The sequence below is a fragment of the Primulina eburnea genome, chromosome 1, assembly GCF_022965805.1.
Source record: "Primulina eburnea isolate SZY01 chromosome 1, ASM2296580v1, whole genome shotgun sequence".
NCBI lineage: Eukaryota > Viridiplantae > Streptophyta > Magnoliopsida > Lamiales > Gesneriaceae > Primulina > Primulina eburnea.
In genome coordinates, this window is record NC_133101.1 from 65710281 (window position 1) to 65731651 (window position 21371).

The 21371-nt window shown below is 38.2% G+C and overlaps 3 protein-coding genes across 7 annotated transcripts; all 3 read right to left on the bottom strand.

The window, feature by feature from the left end:
• Window positions 1-4: 4 nt before the first annotated feature.
• LOC140802968 (DEAD-box ATP-dependent RNA helicase 22-like) lies at window positions 5-10874 on the bottom strand. Of its 2 annotated transcripts, XM_073158616.1 has the most exons (9): window positions 10525-10874; window positions 9258-9545; window positions 2111-2233; window positions 1976-2023; window positions 1590-1897; window positions 1125-1449; window positions 563-715; window positions 407-458; window positions 5-326 (listed from the first exon to the last, which is right to left on the bottom strand). In XM_073158616.1, the coding sequence occupies exons 1-9, from the start codon at window positions 10810-10812 to the stop codon at window positions 274-276; spliced, it is 1638 nt and encodes a 545-aa protein (XP_073014717.1). In that variant the 5' UTR covers window positions 10813-10874; the 3' UTR covers window positions 5-273. The 2 variants fall into 2 exon arrangements, with proteins under 2 accessions (XP_073014717.1, XP_073014707.1); XM_073158606.1 differs by having other exon boundaries at window positions 1590-2023; window positions 10525-10873.
• A 1596-nt stretch (window positions 10875-12470) lies between these two features.
• LOC140802990 (uncharacterized) lies at window positions 12471-18008 on the bottom strand. Of its 3 annotated transcripts, none has more exons than XM_073158665.1 (18): window positions 17841-18008; window positions 17483-17765; window positions 16691-16900; window positions 16344-16402; window positions 16107-16244; window positions 15562-15636; window positions 15354-15437; window positions 15183-15244; window positions 15017-15086; window positions 14581-14656; window positions 14369-14499; window positions 13845-13904; window positions 13696-13770; window positions 13514-13618; window positions 13328-13423; window positions 13145-13225; window positions 12963-13064; window positions 12471-12779 (listed from the first exon to the last, which is right to left on the bottom strand). In XM_073158665.1, the coding sequence occupies exons 1-18, from the start codon at window positions 17880-17882 to the stop codon at window positions 12711-12713; spliced, it is 1818 nt and encodes a 605-aa protein (XP_073014766.1). In that variant the 5' UTR covers window positions 17883-18008; the 3' UTR covers window positions 12471-12710. The 3 variants fall into 3 exon arrangements, with proteins under 3 accessions (XP_073014766.1, XP_073014760.1, XP_073014774.1); XM_073158659.1 differs by having other exon boundaries at window positions 17483-17774; XM_073158673.1 differs by lacking the exon at window positions 17841-18008 and having other exon boundaries at window positions 16691-16907; window positions 17483-17623.
• Window positions 18009-18830: 822 nt separating this feature from the next.
• On the bottom strand, window positions 18831-21217 carry LOC140803011 (uncharacterized protein At4g28440-like). 2 transcript variants are annotated; one of them, XM_073158692.1, is made up of 3 exons: window positions 21160-21217; window positions 20223-20438; window positions 18831-19132 (listed from the first exon to the last, which is right to left on the bottom strand). In XM_073158692.1, the coding sequence occupies exons 2-3, from the start codon at window positions 20410-20412 to the stop codon at window positions 18945-18947; spliced, it is 378 nt and encodes a 125-aa protein (XP_073014793.1). In that variant the 5' UTR covers window positions 20413-20438; window positions 21160-21217; the 3' UTR covers window positions 18831-18944. The 2 variants fall into 2 exon arrangements, with proteins under 2 accessions (XP_073014793.1, XP_073014785.1); XM_073158684.1 differs by having other exon boundaries at window positions 21073-21200.
• Between the last annotated feature and the right edge of the window lie 154 nt (window positions 21218-21371).

Here is a 21371-nt window from a genome sequence, read left to right on the forward strand (position 1 = left end):
AAATCATACAAGAATGATTTCTCACAGAACGGAGGAATTTACTCCAAATTCAACAAAAATAACATTAGATCTAATGCATTTGTTGACAATTGGTTGCGTACATTTCACAACAGTGAACACACCTATTATCCATTGGCAAATGGGAGGTACCGTGATGGTATTTATGGTCGAGGGTGAATATTGCATTCTAGCTTGGGTTGTCCTTGTCTGAAAACGTAGCATGTTGCAAAAGCGAAGTTGTGGCTGCATTCCTTCTATTACATATCTAGTAGTTTACAATGGAATTTCCTGTGGAATGAATGATGCACCATCCGGTCTATTTATACCTGGAAAATTGTGATCCATTAAATTATTTTAAAACAAGCCATCTCAACTTATGTCGCCTCAGAGGAGTATTCTAGTTTACCTCTCTTTTTAAGCTTGTTTCGGAAACTCCTTTTTCTGCTAAATGCCTTTTCCTGAAGTAAAATAATTAAATGCTAAAGATCGTTGCATAAAAAGCTTCCTAAAGAAATTTTATTTGAGCCAAAACGTAATTGTTTGTCATTAGCTAAAATATTACCACAGACAAATCCAGTTCTTCGGCATGACGAACTGCAGCAACAAGATCTCGATTTGATTTTGTAAAAAGACTTGTAACGAGGCCATTCTCACCAGCTCTGGCTGTGCGACCGACTCTATGTAAAAAGTCTACAGCCGAAGTCGCAAATTCGGCCTACCAGGAAACCAACTTGTCAGATTTTACAGAAACATAAATCAAGGGGACTAAATACTTCTAGTAGGGGTGGCATAGGAAGTAAAACTAACCCCACTCTCCAGTCATGTCGAATTTCTACTACATTGCCATAATCACATACTTAAGTAAATATAACTGAATTTTGAATACTAGGAATATAGAGGAACCAAGTAAAGCATAAATTTTATGTGGTATAAGTTATAACCATCAAAACCAACGTCGGAGACACAATATACAGTCTTCTTTACGTATAATACAATCTATCATCCCATTATAGAGATAAAACTAGACTTGGACAACTATGATAGTAATTTTTTATTAAAAAATAAATAATATTAAACATATTTTATAATCTCAACAATATTGACGTACCTGAATAACATCGTACCTGAATAACATGAGAAACCTTCTGTATGTCAAGCCCTCGAGCAGCAGCATCCGTGCACACAAAAACACCACCTTTCAGCTGGAAGTCAACCAGATTCTCTGTCCGCTCTTCCAAAGAGATGCTACTATGGTACCGTAAACATTTGATATTCACTCCCATCAAAATCTTGGCGACAGCCTCGGCAGCCTCAACAGTATTTGCAAACACCATGGTCCGAATTATTCCAGAGCTGGAACCAACCTTAGTGTTAAGTCCACTGTTGACAGCATTTATTAGTGCATCTACTTCTGTATCATTTGTAACTTCTACCCACTTTTGCTCCAACCTGGAGCACACACAAAATCAAATACTGTAATAGCATATTTTGAATTATCACCTTTCATGATAAGAAAAAGTTATTTTTCCCTTAAAAAAGGGAATTAATTAACTACGGGTATTGATGCATCCGTAGATGAATGGAGGGACCTTGGATTTTGACGATGGAGATAACTTCCACTAAGCCAACTTGCATCAGGAAACATCCGTTTCAAAATCCCTCCGGCAGTTTTCTTTCCATTCAGAGGAAGAGTGGCTGCAACAAAAATGTACTGCTTACTGCGATCATATAATTTTCTGACACGCCTCCAGTCCTGTTTTATCTTAATCTCAGATTTGAAATCCAAGTCCTCTATAGCAGACGTATTATCAGAATCTTCATCTTCCTCAGCTAAATCCACAAATATTCCCTCCTCGACCTCTATTTCAGAGGATTTTAGGGGAAATGAGTCAGATTCCTGTGCCACAGAATCTGGGTTTTTCACTCGAGACAACTGCTTCTCATCAAAACGAAGCATGTTTATAAGACGGATTACTTGGTTCTGGAAACTCCCACAGAGCAGCAGGTCTGCTTCATCGAAAACCTACAGAATGGATTGACATAGACTACAACCAGTGAATGATGAGTTATTAACAAATAGTAACGCATGGTCACTTGTACAAAAAATTACCACATATTTCAAGCGGCGTATATGATCAGCACTTCTGCGTTTTTCTGGGTCAATTGCATAAAGAAAGTTCAGAAGAGCAACTGGAGTTGATACTATTATATCCGGTTCTTTGATTGACAAGCCCTATAAAAAAATGGTGATGTACCATGTGTAAGAACTTTACACTGAAAAAGTCGGTAAATCCGATATACTATTGCATCAATGTTGTATGTTCTGTATCGGATCCACAATAAATACTAAATAGTGATGTATCACATAAGCTGGAGCTACTCTCCAACATAATCTACTAGTTTTTTGGGTTCGAGCTTTATTTTTTGTCTTGTAGCATAAAATTGATGTTCTATCTGAAAATCAATACAACAGATTGGGAAACTTGGAGAAGGGATCATGTTGATAATGTGCCCATATTCGAATTATAAGTACAACTAAGGTACATTAATTATAGTCGATGAAAGACCTCCAGAGTTGGCCATCGTGAGGATTTCTCAAGTAGTAATCTACCATGGCACTGTTATGCACCGAAATTATCACACAAACAATGGTAAGTATACTTCACAATAAGAGAAATGATATATTATATTCAATGAAGAAAAGAGGATCCCAGAGTATATGTGCTCTGTACAATATCACTTTCTCTAGCAGTGCTAGTGTCACTCAACAAAACTATAACTGAATGCCTCTCTCCCCTCCCCCTAACTGCCCTTTTATTCCCCCCCATTCACGTGTTTCTTTCCCTTGTTCCTCCTAGCATACGTGTTAATTTTCTTGGGCTTTTCAAAGGCCATTTTAGTTGGGCCTGAAGCTTCTGGGCCTGATGGCCCCAAATCTTCAAGGCTTGGATCTGGGCTCATAACATTACCGGCCTCCTCAAAATGCGCCTTGTCCTCAAGGCGAAAATCAGGAAACTGCCCTTGAAAATCTTCTAGGCTTTCCCATGTAGCTTCCTCTTCAGTTCGGCCCTTCCATCGCACTACAATCTGTTGACAAGGCTGCCCCATCATGTGCTTAGTTCTTCCTGCTAAAACCACATCAGGTTCAAAGGTCATGCGTAAATCTTTGTCGAGTTCCTCAGGGAGTTTGATCTCAATTTCGGAGCGTCCCACTGCTCCTTTCAAGCATGAAACATGAAAAAATGGATGCACTTTCGACCCCTCGGGTAACTGCAATTTATAGGCAACTGTCCCTACCTTCTTCTCAATCTTAAAAGGACCATAGAACCTGTTAGACAATTTCTGAGCAACCCTTGAACAAACTGAAATCTGTCTATGTGGTCTCAACTTCAAGTAAACCATGTCTCCTTCCTGAAATTGTACCTCTCTTCTTTTTTTGTTAGCATGTTTTGTCATGTACTGCTGAGCTCTTTCTAGGTTATACTTGAGCTGCCGCAAGAGCTCATCTCTGTCCCCCAATGCCCGTGATACTGCTGCTACTTGTGTCTCTCCCGGAATAAATTGTGTCATCCGTGGAGGCTTGCGTCCATAAACTGCTTCGAATGGGCTCATCCCCGCTGATGTTTGATAAGAAGTATTGTACCAATATTCGGCCCAATGTAGCCACTGAGCCCAACTTTTAGGCTGCTCTGAGCAGAAGCAACGAAGATAAGTCTCAACGCCTTTGTTCAATGTTTTACTCTGCCCATCGGTCTCAGGGTGATACGCCGTACTCATCTTAAGTTGGGTGCCTTGGAGCCTGAAAATTTCAGACCAGAACAGGCTCAAAAACACTGCATCCCTATCGCTCACAATCGTCTTTGGAACCCCATGTAATTTCACCACATTTTTGACAAAAATTTCAGCTACTGCACTTGCCTTGTAGGGGTGTTTCAACAGCAAAAAGTGTGCATACTTGGATAATCTGTCTATCACCACTAATATAACATCATACCATTGTGATTTGGGAAGTCTTGTAATAAAGTCCATGGCTAAGTCCTCCCAAATCACTTCTGGCAGTGCTAACGGCTGAAGCAGCCCCGCAGGTTTGATGGCCTCATACTTTTGTTGTTGACAGATTGTGCGCTGTGCCACGAATGTTCTGACATCTTCCTTCATCCCCTTCCAAAAGAAATTACTCGCAACCCTTTTGTAAGTTCGTAATGCCCCGGCGTGACCCCCAACTGGGGTATTATGAAACTCTTCCAACAGCTTGGTGACCCACGGTGATGATTTTGGAATTACCAGTCTGCCTTTGTGCAACAAGCAGCCGTTAACTACCCTATAATGGGTATTGCCCTTGTCCTCCCCTTGAAGTCTATCAATTATTTTTTTCAACTCTTGATCCTCCCAAACTGCCTTTTTAAGCTCGTTTATCTCAACCCACTCTGCCTTTGTTACTACCATCAATTCGCCCCTGTCTTCTCTTCGTGACAACGCATCAGCTGCCCCATTTTCCAGCCCTTTCTTGTGCTTGATTTCGAACTCATAACCGAGCAGCTTGGCCAACCAATACTGTTGGTCAGGAGTTGTAATGCGTTGCTGTAAGAGGCTCCGGAGGGCATAGTTATTTGAGGCGCAAGGCGCACTAAAGCGCTAGGGTGCCTTGGGGCCCGAGGCGCAAAGCGCAAGGCGAAGCGCACGCTTTATCGAAGTAAAGCGCATTTGACATAAATTTTAAAATTCAAGATATATGAAGTATTTTATACTATTTAAATTAAATACTTTCACAAAGATAACAAATAATATAAATAAAAATTCATTAACAGATAATGTAGCATAAATCATAACAAAAAAACAAACTCCAATCATCTAAAATTCATTAATAAGTCGTAAGTGCATAAGAAATAATGTGAATAAGAAATAAATGTTAATCAAAGTCATTATTCTAAATAATATAATAAAATTTGGCTTATACTAGGAAAAAAATACATCTGGAAACCACTGATCTTGTTTTGTCTTATTAATGAATTGATTATACGGGCTGGAAAATCAGCACAATATCATAAATAACAGTTATAATATTTTTTTTTCTTTGACCAATTGACTAAAAATCTTAATAATAAAAGTAAGCTACAGCAAGTCAGCAACAGTAAAAGATAATAATTCTTTTCCTATTCACAGGCCACGGCAACAGTAAGATATCAATTGGAATTCTTTTCCTAATCCTAATCACGTCCGAACTCCACAATAAATCCTATACTTAAATACTCCCAAGTTTTGAAGAAGAAAACTAGCACAGAATACATTATGATCCATAATCCATATACAATAAATCCTAAACTGTAATCCACAAAGCCAACTCTTAAATACTCACAGTTTTTGAAGAAGAAAACTAGCACAGATGATGAAACACTCTAGCACAGAGAGGAACGAACAGAAGTTACAGAACGAGAGTTTAAGTCGAATAAGAAGGCCGCTGTGCAAACACCGAAAGAATCAGAAATAATATGAGAGGCGCTAAGGAAAAGAACGTACCATGCAGATGGTAGGGCTTTGTAAATTATCAAACAGGGCTATTTCTTGTTATTGGGCTTTATATTTTATTTAGCTTGAGTTATATATATCGTTCACATCATATAATTAAAAGCCCACAGGCGCGCGCCTTTCTGCAGAGGCGCGCCTGGGCTGAGGCGCACCTCAGGCGCGCGCTTGTTCAATGGCGTGCGCCTGGCTGCGCCTGTCGCCTAGGCGCAGCCAGGCGCTCGCTTTTCATAACACTGCCGGAGGGGCTTATGATCTGTTAGCACCGTGAATTTCCGCCCCAAAAGATAATGGCGCCAATGTTGGACTGTTGATACCAAAGCCATTAATTCTCGTTCATATGTTGACTTGGTTGAAGCCCTCTCAGCCAATGCCTTACTGTAATAGGCGACGGGCCTGCCCCCTTGAACCAACACTGCTCCGAGTCCCACCCCTGAAGCGTCACACTCCACCACAAACTCTTGACTGAAGTTGGGCATTTTAAGGACGGGGGCCGTGCTAAGAGCATCTTTGAGCTTGATAAATGCCTCCTCTGCCATGTAATTCCAGGAAAAATTATTTTTCTTCAGCTGATCAGTTAATGGTTTTGCAATCTTCCCATAATCTTTAATGAATTTTTGGTAGTACCCCGTCATCCCCAGAAATCCTCTCAAGCCCTTCCTGTTTTCCGGTCTCGGCCACTGCCGAACACTTGCTATTTTATCGGGGTCTACCATCACTCCTTGGCCAGTGATAATGTGTCCCAAGTAGCCCACTTGGCTCAGCCCAAAATGACATTTTTTTTTATTCAAAACCAGGCTGTTACACAGCAGCACATCAAGCACCATCTTAACATGCAACAAATGTTCTTCCCAACCTTCACTGTATATTAGTATATCATCAAAAAATACAAGAACAAATTTCCTCAAATATAAGCCCAAATTCGTAGTGCCCATCATGCGTACGAAACGCTGTTTTTGGAATATCCTCGGGTTGTACCCGAATTTGGTGATACCCCGACCTGAGATCCAGCTTAGTGAAATACTTCGCACCATGTAATTCATCGAAGAGTTCCTCAACTACTGGAATAGGATATTTATCAGATATGGTGATCTCATTTAGGGCCCTGTAATCAATACAAAATCGCCAACTGCCGTCTTTCTTCTTTACTAAAATGACGGGGCTGGAATATGGGCTGCCACTTGGTTGTATGATACTCGATTTGAGCATATCTCGTACCATGCGTTCTATCTCATCCTTTTGGTGATGAGCATAGCGATATGGCCGCACCGACACCGGCCCACACCCCTCTTTGATGTTGATGACATGATCTTGTAATCGTCGAAGGGGTAATCCTGTAGGCTCTTGAAACACTTCTCCATACTGAGAGAGAAGAGTGTCAAGTGCCCCATTTGCACCCTCTTGTTCTACTGCCAGTTTACTCAGCCCCCTTTCATTCCACTTGACCAGAATTGCCCCACAGTAGTCCACCTATATTACCTTGACTAATGATTTGAGTGATATCACAGACCTACTAAGTGTTGGGTCTCCTCGTAGAACCACAGCCTGCCCTTGCCATGTAAATCTCATTTCCATATTGGCCCAATTCAGCAAGACGTCGCCCAAGGTTCGGAGCCAGTCTACGCCCAAAATGAGATCAAGTTCACCCAATTCAAATAAATACCCCTCGATTTATATCTGGCAGAGACCCAAATCAATCTCCACCCCTTTGCACAATCCTTGACAAGCCACTCGGCACCCATCCCCCAAACACACGCTAAATTTCACCATCTCATCCACCTTGATACCCAAATCAGTAATCAATTTTCTCGATATGAAGTTGTGGCTCACACCACTGTCAACCATCGCTATCACCTCCCTTCCTGCTATCTTCGCCTTCATTTTTAACGTCTGCGGTTGATAAATTCCGCTGACGGAGTACATTGGTAGTTCCAGCGTATTGTATTCAGTGACGGGGGCTCCCAACCATGCTTCTGCCTCCCCCTGCTGTTGGTTACTTTCCTCCTCCGCTGCCCCCTGTCCCTCCTCAACTTCTTCCCCATCCTCTTCCGCCAGAATCGTCACCCTTAAGCTTTTATTCACACATCGATGTAAAGGGTGGTAAGGTTCCCCACATTTGAAGCACAACCCCTTCTCCCTTTGGTGCAAATACTCTTGGTGTGATACAATTCGCCCGTCACGATTCTTAGGCGCCTGAACCCTCGTTGTCCCATCACTGCCCCCACCAGGATAAGATCGCGACCCCCCTCCGTAAGCTTTTGGGGCGTGCGGCCTGTGCTGAAACTCATCTCCTGGACTCAACGTTTGTGCATGGGTACGCGATGGTGGATTACTAGAGGGCCGATCCTTGTCAGGGAACTGGGCCTGATTAACCCAATTCACTTTCAGGGGCCCTCTTTGTTCGAGACCCTGGCCCAGCCCAGATCTATTTCTCCCACGATCCATCACCTTCCCGAACAATTCCACTTCCAACCCCTTCGCTAACAGCATCGCGCGATCTATTGTCCTCGGATTATGAACGATCATTCGCCGACGGATTTCTTCCCGTAACCCGCTCATAAAATAGCCCAAACATTGGTCTTCTTGTATGTCACCAACTTGGGCAACCAACACCTCAAAGTGCTCGATATAGGTGTCGATCGGCTGTTGTCCCTGTTTCAGCGAGGCTATGAGTTCAAATGGATTAGCCTCATACCCGCCATACCTCTTGATCAACTCCTCCGCAAACCGATCCCAGTTCATGTTAGGGACCCTTGTCTTCATCCAGCGGAATTAGTGAATGGTGGACCCTTGCATACAGATGTAAGCCAGTTTGAGCCTACATCCGATTGGGGTGTCATGGATATCGAAGTATTGCTCCACCTTCCCCAGCCAACCCATCGGGTCCTCTCCTTCGAACACAGGTAATTCAATCTTTTTCAACGCCACCCTCATTTCTTCTGTAACTATCTCTTGACCCCTACCGTGGATGGCTTCCGCACTCTCCTCCCGCCCTCCTTCCAGCGCCTCGTCGTAATGATCATGATTTTTCCTTCCTCCCTGAGTTTTAATCAGCTGTTCCATCAGTCCCCTCAGCTCTTGGAAGCTGCCGAGTGTTTGATCGAGTTTATCCAGCCTTCCTTGTACCTGCATCATACTCTCCTGCAGTCCATTCACCGATCGTTCCATTGTTTCAAATTTCGCATCATTACGTGTGCTGGCCATCGTCTTCGTGCGTTCCTCGAATCCGGCAGGTCGGACCAAATGTTATGCACCGAAATTATCACACAAACAATGGTAAGTATACTTGACAATAAGAGAAATGATATATTATATTCAATGAAGAAAAGAGGATCCCAGAGTATATGTGCTCTGTACAATATCACTTTCCCTAGCAGTGCTAGTGTCACTCAACAAAACTATAACTGAATGCCTCTCTCCCCTCCCCCTAACTACCCTTTTATTCCCCCCCATTCACGTGTTTCTTTCCCTTGTTCCTCCTAGCATACGTGTTAATTATCTTGGGCTTTTCAAAGGCCATTTTAGTTGGGCCTTTGAAACTTCTGGGCCTGATGGCCCCAAATCTTCAAGGCTTGGATCTGGGCTCATAACAGGCACACATCAGCTTCAGGGATATGCAAGCTTGAAGATTTTCCCACCTAATATTCTAGTAATTATAGACTAGTAACTTTGCTTTTCGGCCCATAGCTTAACAATCAACCAGCAATAAGTTTTAAAACAAAACATAGTCGTACCTGCCGGCCACAAATGGCAGAAGCAGTAAGAAATGGCACACCGTTATCATCTATGAGAGAGTTAGCCATGCGAGCAACTTGCTCACACAGCATCACATTAGGACATAGAACAAGAGAAACATGGTGCTTCTTGTGCCATCTGTGATCATCCACAGCACGTTTTGATACATCCATATTTCTGCATAACCTGTCAACGAGAGGAACTAAGTATCCATGGGTTTTGCCACTTCCAGTCTCTGCTGCAACCACTACATCAGCTCCCGCAAGAATGGTTGGTATACAGGCTGCCTGAATTGAGATTTTAGTGAGTTCCATCACGATTAACTATTTCCTCATTGTTTATTAAAAATAAATAAAGAGATATTCCAAACGTTTTGAACTACAATTTCTGAATATGGCTCTCAGAAAAGAAAAAGAAATTTAATAATCACAAATGACAAATTCAATTTTGCACTTCTTGATTCTGCACGAGTTTAACTAGTTTTTATTTTCATATATTATTAAAGTATTTTATTTGCATTAGGACTCTTAGTATTTCAGTTTCATTAGGACTAATATTTTTAAATATAGTAGGACTCTCAGTATAGTATTATATCAGGACAGGATTAGTACTTTATATGAACTTATTCCCTGCATTTAAACATCCATTTAGCTTTACTAATATTCAGATTTATATTATTTTACGTTCTTGTTTCAAGTTCTTTATTGTTTGAATTTAGACACTCCCTTCTGCTGCACCCAATTGGTATCTCCTCTTGAAGATTCGTGAAAAAAAAAACCTGATGGAAAGTAGACAAAATATCAAAGTCATTGAAAGTATTTGAGATGTTCATGTCACTTTCGATATCAATTTTATAAGCATTATCACAAATTCTCTTGAGAACTCAGAATGGCCAATTTTAATCCATGCGATTTTGCAAGATAAAGGATGCTTCTCAATTTTCAAAGTCAGCACCTTGACCAAAGCTTTGGAGGCCATATTCTCACTGTCAATTGTTATATAGCACACTTCAGTTTCATTAGTACACTGAGTCCATAATATCATATGTCATTGAGGATCATCTTGCTCTTTTGGGATGATGGGGCTATTTAATAGAATGCCGAGTTTGAGAATCATCTTTCTATTTTTTTTTGTTCTTCTCCCTTTTTAAAGAACCTGAACCAATAAGTTCTTTATTCCAATTTTCCCAAATAAAAATCATGACTTTACACATCCAATCTAAACACAAAAAAGAACTTAAAGAAAAGCAGAGAAAATATAGGGAACCTGAACCAAAGAAGGTCTATGTAGGCCAACATTAATGAGGGCGCGGGCGAGGCCATCCGAAACCCCAAGAGAAGCCCATGAAACATGTTCTTCAGCTAAAAAGGTATCGGCTTCACCTCTATTTCTGGCGGCGGCGGTTGCGAGAACCCGGATTCTGAGGGCCTTGAGTGGGCTAAAATTGTTGAGAACGGGAAAAGATAAAGTTGCCAGAGATACGAATGTGTGTATGCGTGATGGGAATTTGGGAGGAGGCGAAGTTGCTCCGGCGTAGAGCATTGAAATAAGCATGTTTTCGCAACGAGTGGAAAGCGGAAGGAGATTTTAAACAAAAACTCATTGTAAAATAGAGCAAATATAAGGTAGTGTCTATGCTCCATCGGGAGCTTTACGCCCCCTACATCAAATAATTGACACGTGTTTTGTTTTATTATTTTATTTTGTTTGTCTTTTTAATTTTTCTTTTCTTTTCTCTTTCCTAATTTATTGCTATTTTTTCTCTGATTACTTAAGAAGCAGATTTTGGGAAACTATTCCTTTTTTTTTTCTTCGTTATTCGTTTATAAGATAATACCAGTGCACTGACATACGTATTCCTGTGCTTTTCTACATACTAGTTACTCTGCACACGCGGTGCGTGTGTGTACAATTTTTTTTTATAATTATTTATGGACTAAAATGAAATTTGACAAATTATCGAGGTACTAAAGTGCTATGTGAATAATTATAATAAAAAAAATAAAAATAAAAATGTTTTTTGAAATTAAAAAAAAAACAAAAATGTAATTTTGATATCAAATAGGGGCAAAATAGGGAAACCAAAAAACAGACCAAAGACACCAAAAACAGTTATTCTAATATGCTTAAACTTAATAAATAGTAAAAGATTTGTACGGTCTTTTTTATTATTAATTTAATTTATATTCAAATAGAAATAATATAATAATTGTAACAAAAAAACACACGGGATTATTTTTTGGATCAAATCAAAATTACACAAATTAATTAGAGACTAAACTATAATTTGTTAAAATAAAAATAAAAAAAGACAAAATATCGGACCATAAAACTAATTTTCATCTATTAACCTTAGACTTGATAATAGTAATAGAATAATTTTACTAACGCATTGAAAAATTAAAACATGAAGGGGCAAGTGCGATCCGACATTAAGCCAGTGTACGGAGTTCTTTTAACTCGAATATATATCATCGTGGTCGATGAAAAAACACTGACGCAGTTTAAAACTATAATTTACAACTTCACATATTTATATTCCAATTGCGAATACATTTATTGACCTATAGGAAAAAAATTGATAAATTTCCCATTCTGCACAATATTCCATTGATAGTCCTGCATGTCAAATTGCTTTGAAACTATTCAATTCCCCATTATTTTAATTACATTGCACAATAAAATACTATTTCTAAACACATTTTAAGTATGCAAATACTTATGTAATACGATCTCATGGATTGTATTTTACGAAACATATATCTTATTCGGATCATCCATGAAAAAGCAATACTTTTTATGTTAAGAGCATTATTTTTTATTATAAATATCAGTATAGTTAACTCATCCCAGAGATAAAAATTCGTGAGACCGTCTAACAAAAGACATACTCTTTTAAATTTTAGCTGAAACAATTCATGTCATCTTCCTTAAAAAAAATTCAAAATTATCACATCGTCCATTTGAATACGAGTATCATCATGTATGACACAGTATTTGTAAATATTTTTTAAAAGAAGTGATTGTTAACTTTTAAAAAAAAAATTGCAAAACTTTGTAAATGAAAAATTCAAAATTATATTTTAAGTATTTGCAAACATTCCTTATATACCAAAGCAAGACAATGGCCGGATGGTTTACATTTTTACTCCTACATCAATCGCGTATGCGCTATCATCGTCGTCAATGCAGTAATTCCGGTGAAACATGCATAAAAAACGAATGTAAATTCTTAGTTATCACTAAATAGCCCCAAAAAAAAAATCTATCTAGCCAGGATAACAATGGTTTAAGGGATCATTTAGATGCCAAAATTTCCGATGTTCCTCTCGATTCAAATAATATCTCAATCAGCTAAATCCCCGTAAAATGAGGATAATTTCTTAACTCGTTAAAAAAAACCATCAAAAGACAAAAGAAACCCTTGATCCTCTAACCTATATATTAACCAACTAAAAAACAACCGTAAGCTCCTTCTCGGTCATCTCGTATACATGGTCCCTAGCATCAGCAATTGCACTCTGCACGTTTTTTTAAGATTACTTGCAGCTAAAAATTACTCATAGATCTATTCCAAGTGATACAATTTAGAGGGGGCGATCTTTCATGTTTGGCCCGACCATTTGCATACTGCATCTTTATTAAAATAGACTGGAATACGAAGTAGACAAATCTTATATAATAACATAAAGAAGGAGAATAACCTGTCCCAGTTTGGTGAGGAAGTTGTTCATTAGGTTTAATGATGTGAGCCCCACATCTTCGTTTGCTTTGAGTGCTCGAGCAATGGAGAAAGCCCCTTCATCCTGCATTTAGTTTAACAAAACATTGATGCCAGAAGCTAATATTTACAGAGCTGCAGACTTGCACTGATTAGATTACACACCCGTATTTCATTGAACCCAAGATTGAGTGACGTCAAAGCCTCGTTAACCACTTTCAAGCTGCGAGCCAGGCACATGGCACCCTGCAAACAAAGCATGCAACATTGGAAAGAGATCAAAGGATTGATAGACTAATCCATATGATGTGGAAATTACACCATAAAGACACTGAAAAAGAAATGAACCTCATCTCGAAGTCCATTGGCTCGTAAATCTAGACTTCTTATGGTACTGTTGTATTTCAACATATCTGCAATATGCTCTGCACCATTGGCTCCTATCTGTAAAATACATGCAAATAAAAAGGTCAAACAATATGATGGGGAGAAAGAGTTGAGAAAAGATTGATGGGTATGTAGTAGCTTTCTTACCTGACACCAACCAAGCATGAGATTAGTTATGTTCCCATTGAATTTTAGGACGTCTGCTAAAGCCTTCGCGCCATCAGACCCGATGGGATTATAACCAAGTTCTAACTAACAAAGACACAGAGAAATTAAGGTTTCAACATCGTAAAATAATTAGAAATGACAGATTGGTGGAGAGCACTCACAGCTGTAATGATGGAGTTATCTTTCAATACTTGTGCTATTGCACTGATACCTTTGGCATGAATGTCATTTCCACCCTGCCAATAATTGGGATAACAGTGTTGACAATCATATTGATTCCAGAGAGATTAGTACAGATTCATTTACTCACTAGATCAACATTCGTAACTGAACGATTCTGCTTTAAAGCCTCTGCTATTTTTTCAGCTCCCTGAATAAGAGCCAGGAACGGAAGAAGTCAGTACACTCCCACACAACAGCAAGAGATTACTGGCCAGATCAGCCTTGCAAAGCCAGATGGTAGATTAACCTTCAACTATGGCAGGACATAAGCTAAAAATGGAGAGGAAATCATGAAATTTAAGATACTTAACATTCAGACCTCAAGGAGCCTGGTGAAAGCTGAATGCCACTGCCTAACCATACATATAATTTCAAATGTAGAAAGCTTCCAAGTTCTAGAGCAACTCATAAACCTAAGCAGATTTATTTTCAGTTATCAACAGCTACATATTCGAACTAAATCTTCAGAAGGTCGCCAACGTGTAAACTTTCAAAGTATTGAGGACCCCTTGATCTAGCATCAAATATCTTGTTTTTTTTTTTTTAGTTGGCAAGGGGTTTGTTACAATTGGGTCAACTTCATACTATTAATTATATAAAAAAAACATGTACCTCATCTTTAATGTCGTTCATGTAAAGATTTATCCACAACAAAGTTTTGCTTTTCTTGATATATTCAGCAACATAGTAGGCTCCTTCTGCAGTAATTGAATTGTTTGCGAGATCCAAGGCTGTAAGCTTTCCTAAAATAACAACGTGAAAATCAGTCTGCCGCGTTGTGTAGGAATAAGATATCATACCAGAAAGTGTGGAAGTGGCAGAACCTTTATGCAAAGATAAGCCAGTCATCAGAGCACTAACTCCTCCATCTCCAATAGAGTTTCCTTGCAAATATAGTTCCTATATGAATTAAGACATGCATAAGACAGTTCCGCAAGGCAAGCTACGGAGTTAAATACGGTGTTCAGCTTATTCGCATAAAAAGATGGCTGTTACTAAAGCTTCTTTCACCTATGACTTCTCTATGAGTTCAGACATATCTCAACACAAAAGTTTTAGAATAGCAAATCTTCCAGAGAAAAATCAAAGACATCGGTACATCCTTGTAGCGATTATATTATAGTCTATAGAAGGACCTTTGGACCTTGGTATTCTCAAGTTATATCATTAGAATAGGTATGGTAGGGTGATGGAACAAACTGACATTTTGAGGTGGTGATGATCTTCTAAACCAAATCCTAAATCAAGAAAGACTGATACCCGCAAGGAGTTATTCCCCTCCAGCCCTTTTCCCAGCGCAGCTGCACCAAGGGCACCACCATAATTGCCACTGGATAAGCCAAACACGCATAAATTTACGGAAATAAAAAGAAGATAATGTTTCAGAGAAGTTACGATTTCACTCTTGGGGTAGCAGGAGATTTACTTGAGGTATAGTGACAGTATGCTTCTATTCTCAAGAAGTGCTTCAGCGAGGCCTGAAAATCCCTACCTCCATTTCCGAAACATACGAAGAAGCAGAATAGACGGGAGAATCAGATAAACGGCACATCCACTAAAAAAAGATTAGAAAGTATAAAAAAATTATTATCCATACGGAGTAATCAATCAAATTGTTGTTGAGTTCAATCACGCGCAAACTTGAGTTTTTCTTTAACATTTCAGCAATAGCTTTTGCTCCCTGTCATGGGAAAAAACGAGATATAAATTAGGCATTTTTCCAAGGAACCTTTTTAGAATTTTGTATAAAGGGTATGACAGAGTTCACATATTAACAATAGTTTCAACTCCAAAAGTTAGCTAACCTTGTCTCCGAATGCACAACTGCTTAGCTGTAGCTTCTGAATACTGTCATTATTCACCAGAATGTCACATAGATACTGTAAAATTGCAAAAACCAGAATAGAGGATGTCTAAACAGCAGTTTCATGGGGAAAAGACAGTCAATCATTATAACTTTCCATCATTATAAAAATTCAGTTAAACGAAAAAGAGTAAAATCCTCTGATAAGTGAAACGAGACATGGAAGAATTGCTAATACATCTTATAAATCCATGCATAGAAGACTATATCTCACAAAGTTGTAGACCCATTATATTATTTTCACCATGAACATAGAAACATCTTGGTCACGAACAAGTAAGATGGAAACAAATGAACCCACGGCCCCGCTTTCCGGATGTCATATATTTTTTATGCACAGGGAAAAAAATAGAGATTGATTTAGAGTAGAAAGTAGTAAAATAGCAAAAATTATTCAAACAAGGAGCGTAGCTTTTGATCATCTAACAGCATCAGCTACATCACAGGGGGATAAAATTGTAGAACTATATCATATTTGAGCCTTACCTTCACCCCTTCATCTCCTATAGAATTTCCAGATAAATTAAGAGATTTTAGTGCGATGTTAGATTGCAAAATTCCATCAAATGCTTTTATCCCATCGGCAGTAATCCCAGTTGCAGCAAAATTTACTTCCTCAGCAACCTGAAAATAAGAAAATGTGGATTTAATGGATAGCAGAATTGAAAGTTTGTGAATTCTGAGCTCGAATTTAAAAGGAAAAATGATTATTAAAAAACTGACCTGATTGTATGCTAAGCTCTCAGCTAGAAAGAATAATCCTTCATCTCCAAAGTTTCGACCTAACAACACTTTGTGCGGTTAGACAATTGAACACAAACTTTCAAAGACGCCACGAAAAGAAAAGGTAAAGTCTTGTTGTGTGTGGCCTTTATAAGACGAAAAATGGATTATTCAACGGGTTTTAGTAAACAGAAAATTTCCACAGGAATATGACAAAATAATGAAGGAAATAAAATAGTGCCAAAATAATTATTTTTTATTCAAGTAAGTTCAATTCGATGTGAATTTAACAAACTTATACATACCATCATTGAAACAACCAGATAAGAATTAAAATGTTTATGAACCTGACATGTCAACGCTCGCAAATGATCTAATCTCTTTGGCAAAATCATTTAATCTTTGCTTGGATTCTCTCTCAATCTTTGGTCCAGAAGATGATAATAAATTTGTCCCAGGGGCAGAGGACCACTTCACACCTTGAGTGGGTTTATTTTCTTCTGATACAGGCTTAAGAGGTTTCAGTATAAGGATTTTCTCCATCATTTTCCACAAAACTGTGAGCTGGAAGACAGATTAGTTATCAATAGAGAAATGTTCTCATAACAAAAAGTATTTGGAATACGTAATAACCCTCCTGCAGGAGCCAAAATTGGCAGCCTCAAGGTGGCAAGGCTATGGTGGTAAAATTTAATTTGATACCACGACATAAGTGCATGCTAACACCTTCACTACCACAGGCCACATCACAGAATAATCAGACAATATAAGACCCACGTTTATTATACATGCATTGTCAATTAAACAATGAGAGACATTGATCAACAAATAATTGCAGGTGATTGCTAAACAATCAAATGAGTTCCCAAAGAACTTTCAATTAATTAAAAAGAAGCTTCGAGCATCATCCTTTCAAGTCAATTGCCATTTGCCAGAATGAATCCAAAAAATGGTACCCATCCTCTCTAAATCAACCTATTCAAAGAACAATTACATAAATCATCCCTAACAAAACATACATCCAAACGCAACAGGCAAACAAATCAACGAATCGGCTGCTCCAAATTTGATAGCAAGTCATACAAAAAAAAAACATCCTAAAGTTCGTCAAAACAAATAAATAGTCATGAATTATGTACCGAATCCGAATGTGACAACAGCAAATGCGCCTACGGGGAGAATAGAGGAATCCATTTCTTTCACCATAGCAACGGGGGCTTGTGCTTGAGACTGGTGGTAAACTCTCCGAGAACTCGAGCTACGACTGGAATTGCTGCGTCCAGAAGAGGCGGACGCTTTAATGCTCAACCTATTGAGACGGAAGGTCTTGGAAGCAAAGCTCGTATTTGTGTATATACGGGCAAGAACACCCGGCGCATAGCAGCACAGCGAACCATGCTTGATGGTGGCAGTTTCTCTTCTCTGTTTGACCTAAGACAAGGGGGGAAATTTAAACGAAGATAATACTAAGTAAAAAAACATAACGCAATTTACAACCTTTGGATGAGAACACAGAGAAAGCGTAGAAGTGGACGCCATTTGAATCCGATTATTTGGATTGTTTGGGGGGTAGATATAGACTGAAGGAGGAGGCTGAGGTGTATCAGTGTCGCAGAGAGAGAGAGAGAGAGAGAGGAGAGGAGAGCGGCGATTGCTCAAAGATTTTTAGATTTACATTTTATTGCCCTTTCCTCTGGATAAATATTTACATTGCAGACCCATCAATTGGTTCCATTCTCATGTGATGTCTAATTTTCTTTTTTGGTTTTTCTTTCCATTAAATCTAACTAGTGTGATTTGAATCAAAGTTTTCGTAGTGAGAATCGATTTATCTTAAGATATGGTTCAATTGATTTGATTTAATTGAATTGATGATCGAATTGAATTAATCTTATATTATATTATCTATTTTGTTGTATTAAAATTGAGTACACCCATTTTTTTCCAACTTTATCTTTATATAATACTAATATTACAATTTTGTTTTTTGTTTTATTTCAACACACACTTTTATTTTTATTTTTTTATTTCAACAATTCAAATATCAATTTAGTCTCCATAGTTTGTCAAATTTCACTTTAATCAATCGTTAATGATAAAAAAAGACCGTACACATGTCGCATATGCAGAATAACTAGGGTTATATTTTAAATCTAATCAATATATGTATAATTATATATATATTTTTTTAGATAAAAATAAATAAATAAATCAACCAATTCACGACAGGTTGGACCATTTCTTATTGACTTGACTGTAAAAAATATTAGTAGGGTTGGGCCAATGGAACTGGCCGATCCAATATGAAAAACCAGTAGCTATTTTTCTCGGAGGGAAAAATAAAGTAGCAGTGCAATCGATATTTAATTCCTCAAAAGAGAGAAAAACAGCCTATTTGAGTTGGACAACACCAACTTTAATAATCATTTCATCCCACACCACAAGCATACCCACATAAACCAGATAAGCCATACCCAGAGCTGTAGATATAAGAAGCAAACTCCAATAATTATGAGCTTGGATTCAACTCAAGTATAAAACTGCAAAAATCAAACCTTGTCCTCTAAATTTAAAAACAACATTTGTTTTGCCACGTAAGGCTCATACTGCTACATCATATCGATCAAATTCAATCAAAGACAAGTTGTTGCTTTCTTCTACCATGAAACTCGCCGGTTCCCCAGCTTCAACTCGCCCAGATCTATCTACTGCAAGCCTCATTGATCCTTTAAACATGTCAATCTTCGCATTTGAGAGAACAAGTGTGTTACCATCCTTGGCCACATCCACTGAAAATATTCAAGTGTACAGATGCAATAAAATTAAAACTCCAGAAGTATGGGAAAAAAGACATGTCAAGGTTGTGATGCTTGTGCCAAAAAAAATTGTTCTCCAGGCTACAACGGAATTTCCGAAAACACGTCACTGATCCCAAAAACATATTGAAAAAACACCATTGTATATAGTCCACAAAGTGCAAGTAACCATGGACTATATCATTCAAGTAAGACGTCCTCTGATGCGTTATATACTAAATTTTTTAAAAAAAAATTGTGTGCCAACAATCTTGGGATGCCGGGGGTTAGCCTTGGTGGAGCATCATAATCTTCCAGCCTTCAAGAATATTGTTTATTAATAGAAAGCTTTTTACGAATTTTCAGAGGCCTTTCCTTTCATGCACGATTATGCATGCGGATAAACTAAAGATTCTCAATGAAAATAGATTGGCTCTAAACTACACATGAACTAGCATTTATGCAAACAAATCTTTTCAAGGCATTAGTTTTTTCCCTACATCCATGTGTCTAAAGAATCGTAAGGAACTTTGACGGGGAAAGGAATTTATGAAAAACGAGTGTATAGAGAAGATCGAATCCACGGGCGGGTGCCACCCCTGAAGAGTGGGGTCTAAGGATTTGTTAAAAAGATAGACATAACACCTTTGAAATCAAAAGAATCTAATTACATGGATTAAACCTATGGCTGTAAAATGCCAATACCATAAATTAACTTATTTTAAGATTCTGGAAAATCACAAACGTATAATCGAGATTTAAAAAGATGAATATTTGCAAGAGAGAGAAAGAGATGACCAAATAGTTAGTTACTGGAACAAGCCAATCAAAAGTAACAACTTTTCCATTTTCCATGTTGAAGTTATTTCGAATATGATTACATTGATGCCATTCTAAAGCATTAACTAATCATCACAGGCAGTAAACAAAGGAAGCAGAACAAGAAGAAACAGGTAGAAAATCTCATCAAAGCGACTCCACAATTCATGAGTAACAGAAATCGCGAAACTTGATTAATTTTCTAGGCCATCTAAGAAGCTATAAGTCTATACAGGGACTCTATTTGTTAGGAGAAAATACCGACCTTGATCATTCCTCGCAGCAAAAATAATCATTCCTGTCTCATCTCCCACCAAGCATTCAGTAAAACGACCTTGAGCACGACCTCTCTGAGCAACAACCTTTGCACTGACAACCTTTACAATCAAAGTGACCCCGGAATCTAACGGGCGTAGCTGGTTAACCTTGGTGATCTGCTTCTTCTGGTCATCCATATTTTACTTTCTACTCTGCAGTTCAACTTGTACACATGTATACAAAACATTCTCAGCATCGCATGAAAGATCATATCGGAAAAGAATCTACCATAGAAAAAATAGATTCTTTTCCATAGAAAAAATAGATTCTTTTCCCGACAAATAAAGAGCTATAGGTGAATCGGAAGAATTTAATTCCACAACTAATTTCAGATAAATTAAACAATTCTGCTCAGATATTCGAGGAAACAGATCTTTACTTGCAATTCAATTCCAAAAATATAAAGATCCCTAAGAATCAAAGACAAGATTTTGTCATCTTAATCTGTTTTCTTAGTTTTGTTATCTGCGCCACAAAACGTTCTGAAAAATAAGAAAATAGAAAAAAACTCCGATACAGATCTATGATGGGTACAACAAAGTTCTGAAAAATCAATCAAATCAAAAGACCAATGCTTACACCTGTAACATTAATTAAAAAAGAAAAAAATGGGAATTCATCGAGGACACGAACAAATTCGTATCTTTCTTCGATTTGAATACGACTGAGAGACACGCACAATGGGTTACGAGCAGATCAAGTAACGCCATTCACACAGATCAAGTCAAGAGATTGATAAAATAAACCCTTGAATTAGAAAATGAAGATGTCGCATGAACAAATTGGAGCCTACCCACCTGAACTTTTGCAAAAACGATGATTAATAATCGACGGAGATTTTGGGATTTAAAAAAATTGAGATCGTAAAAAGGGTAAAGTCTCACCAAAGTATTCCGCCGCTCGTCGACAAGTGTTTCGCTTCTTGGGTAACGTTTGGTTGGGGGTGATTGGGTATGATAGATAATTTTATATTACTCTATCCGGCGTTTGGTTGGGGTGATTATTTAATCAAGTCAATCCCTCCTATGAATGATTAGGTTATATTAGGTAGGTTAAAATAATACCTCCTCATCCCCTAGGATTATTTATCCCACTC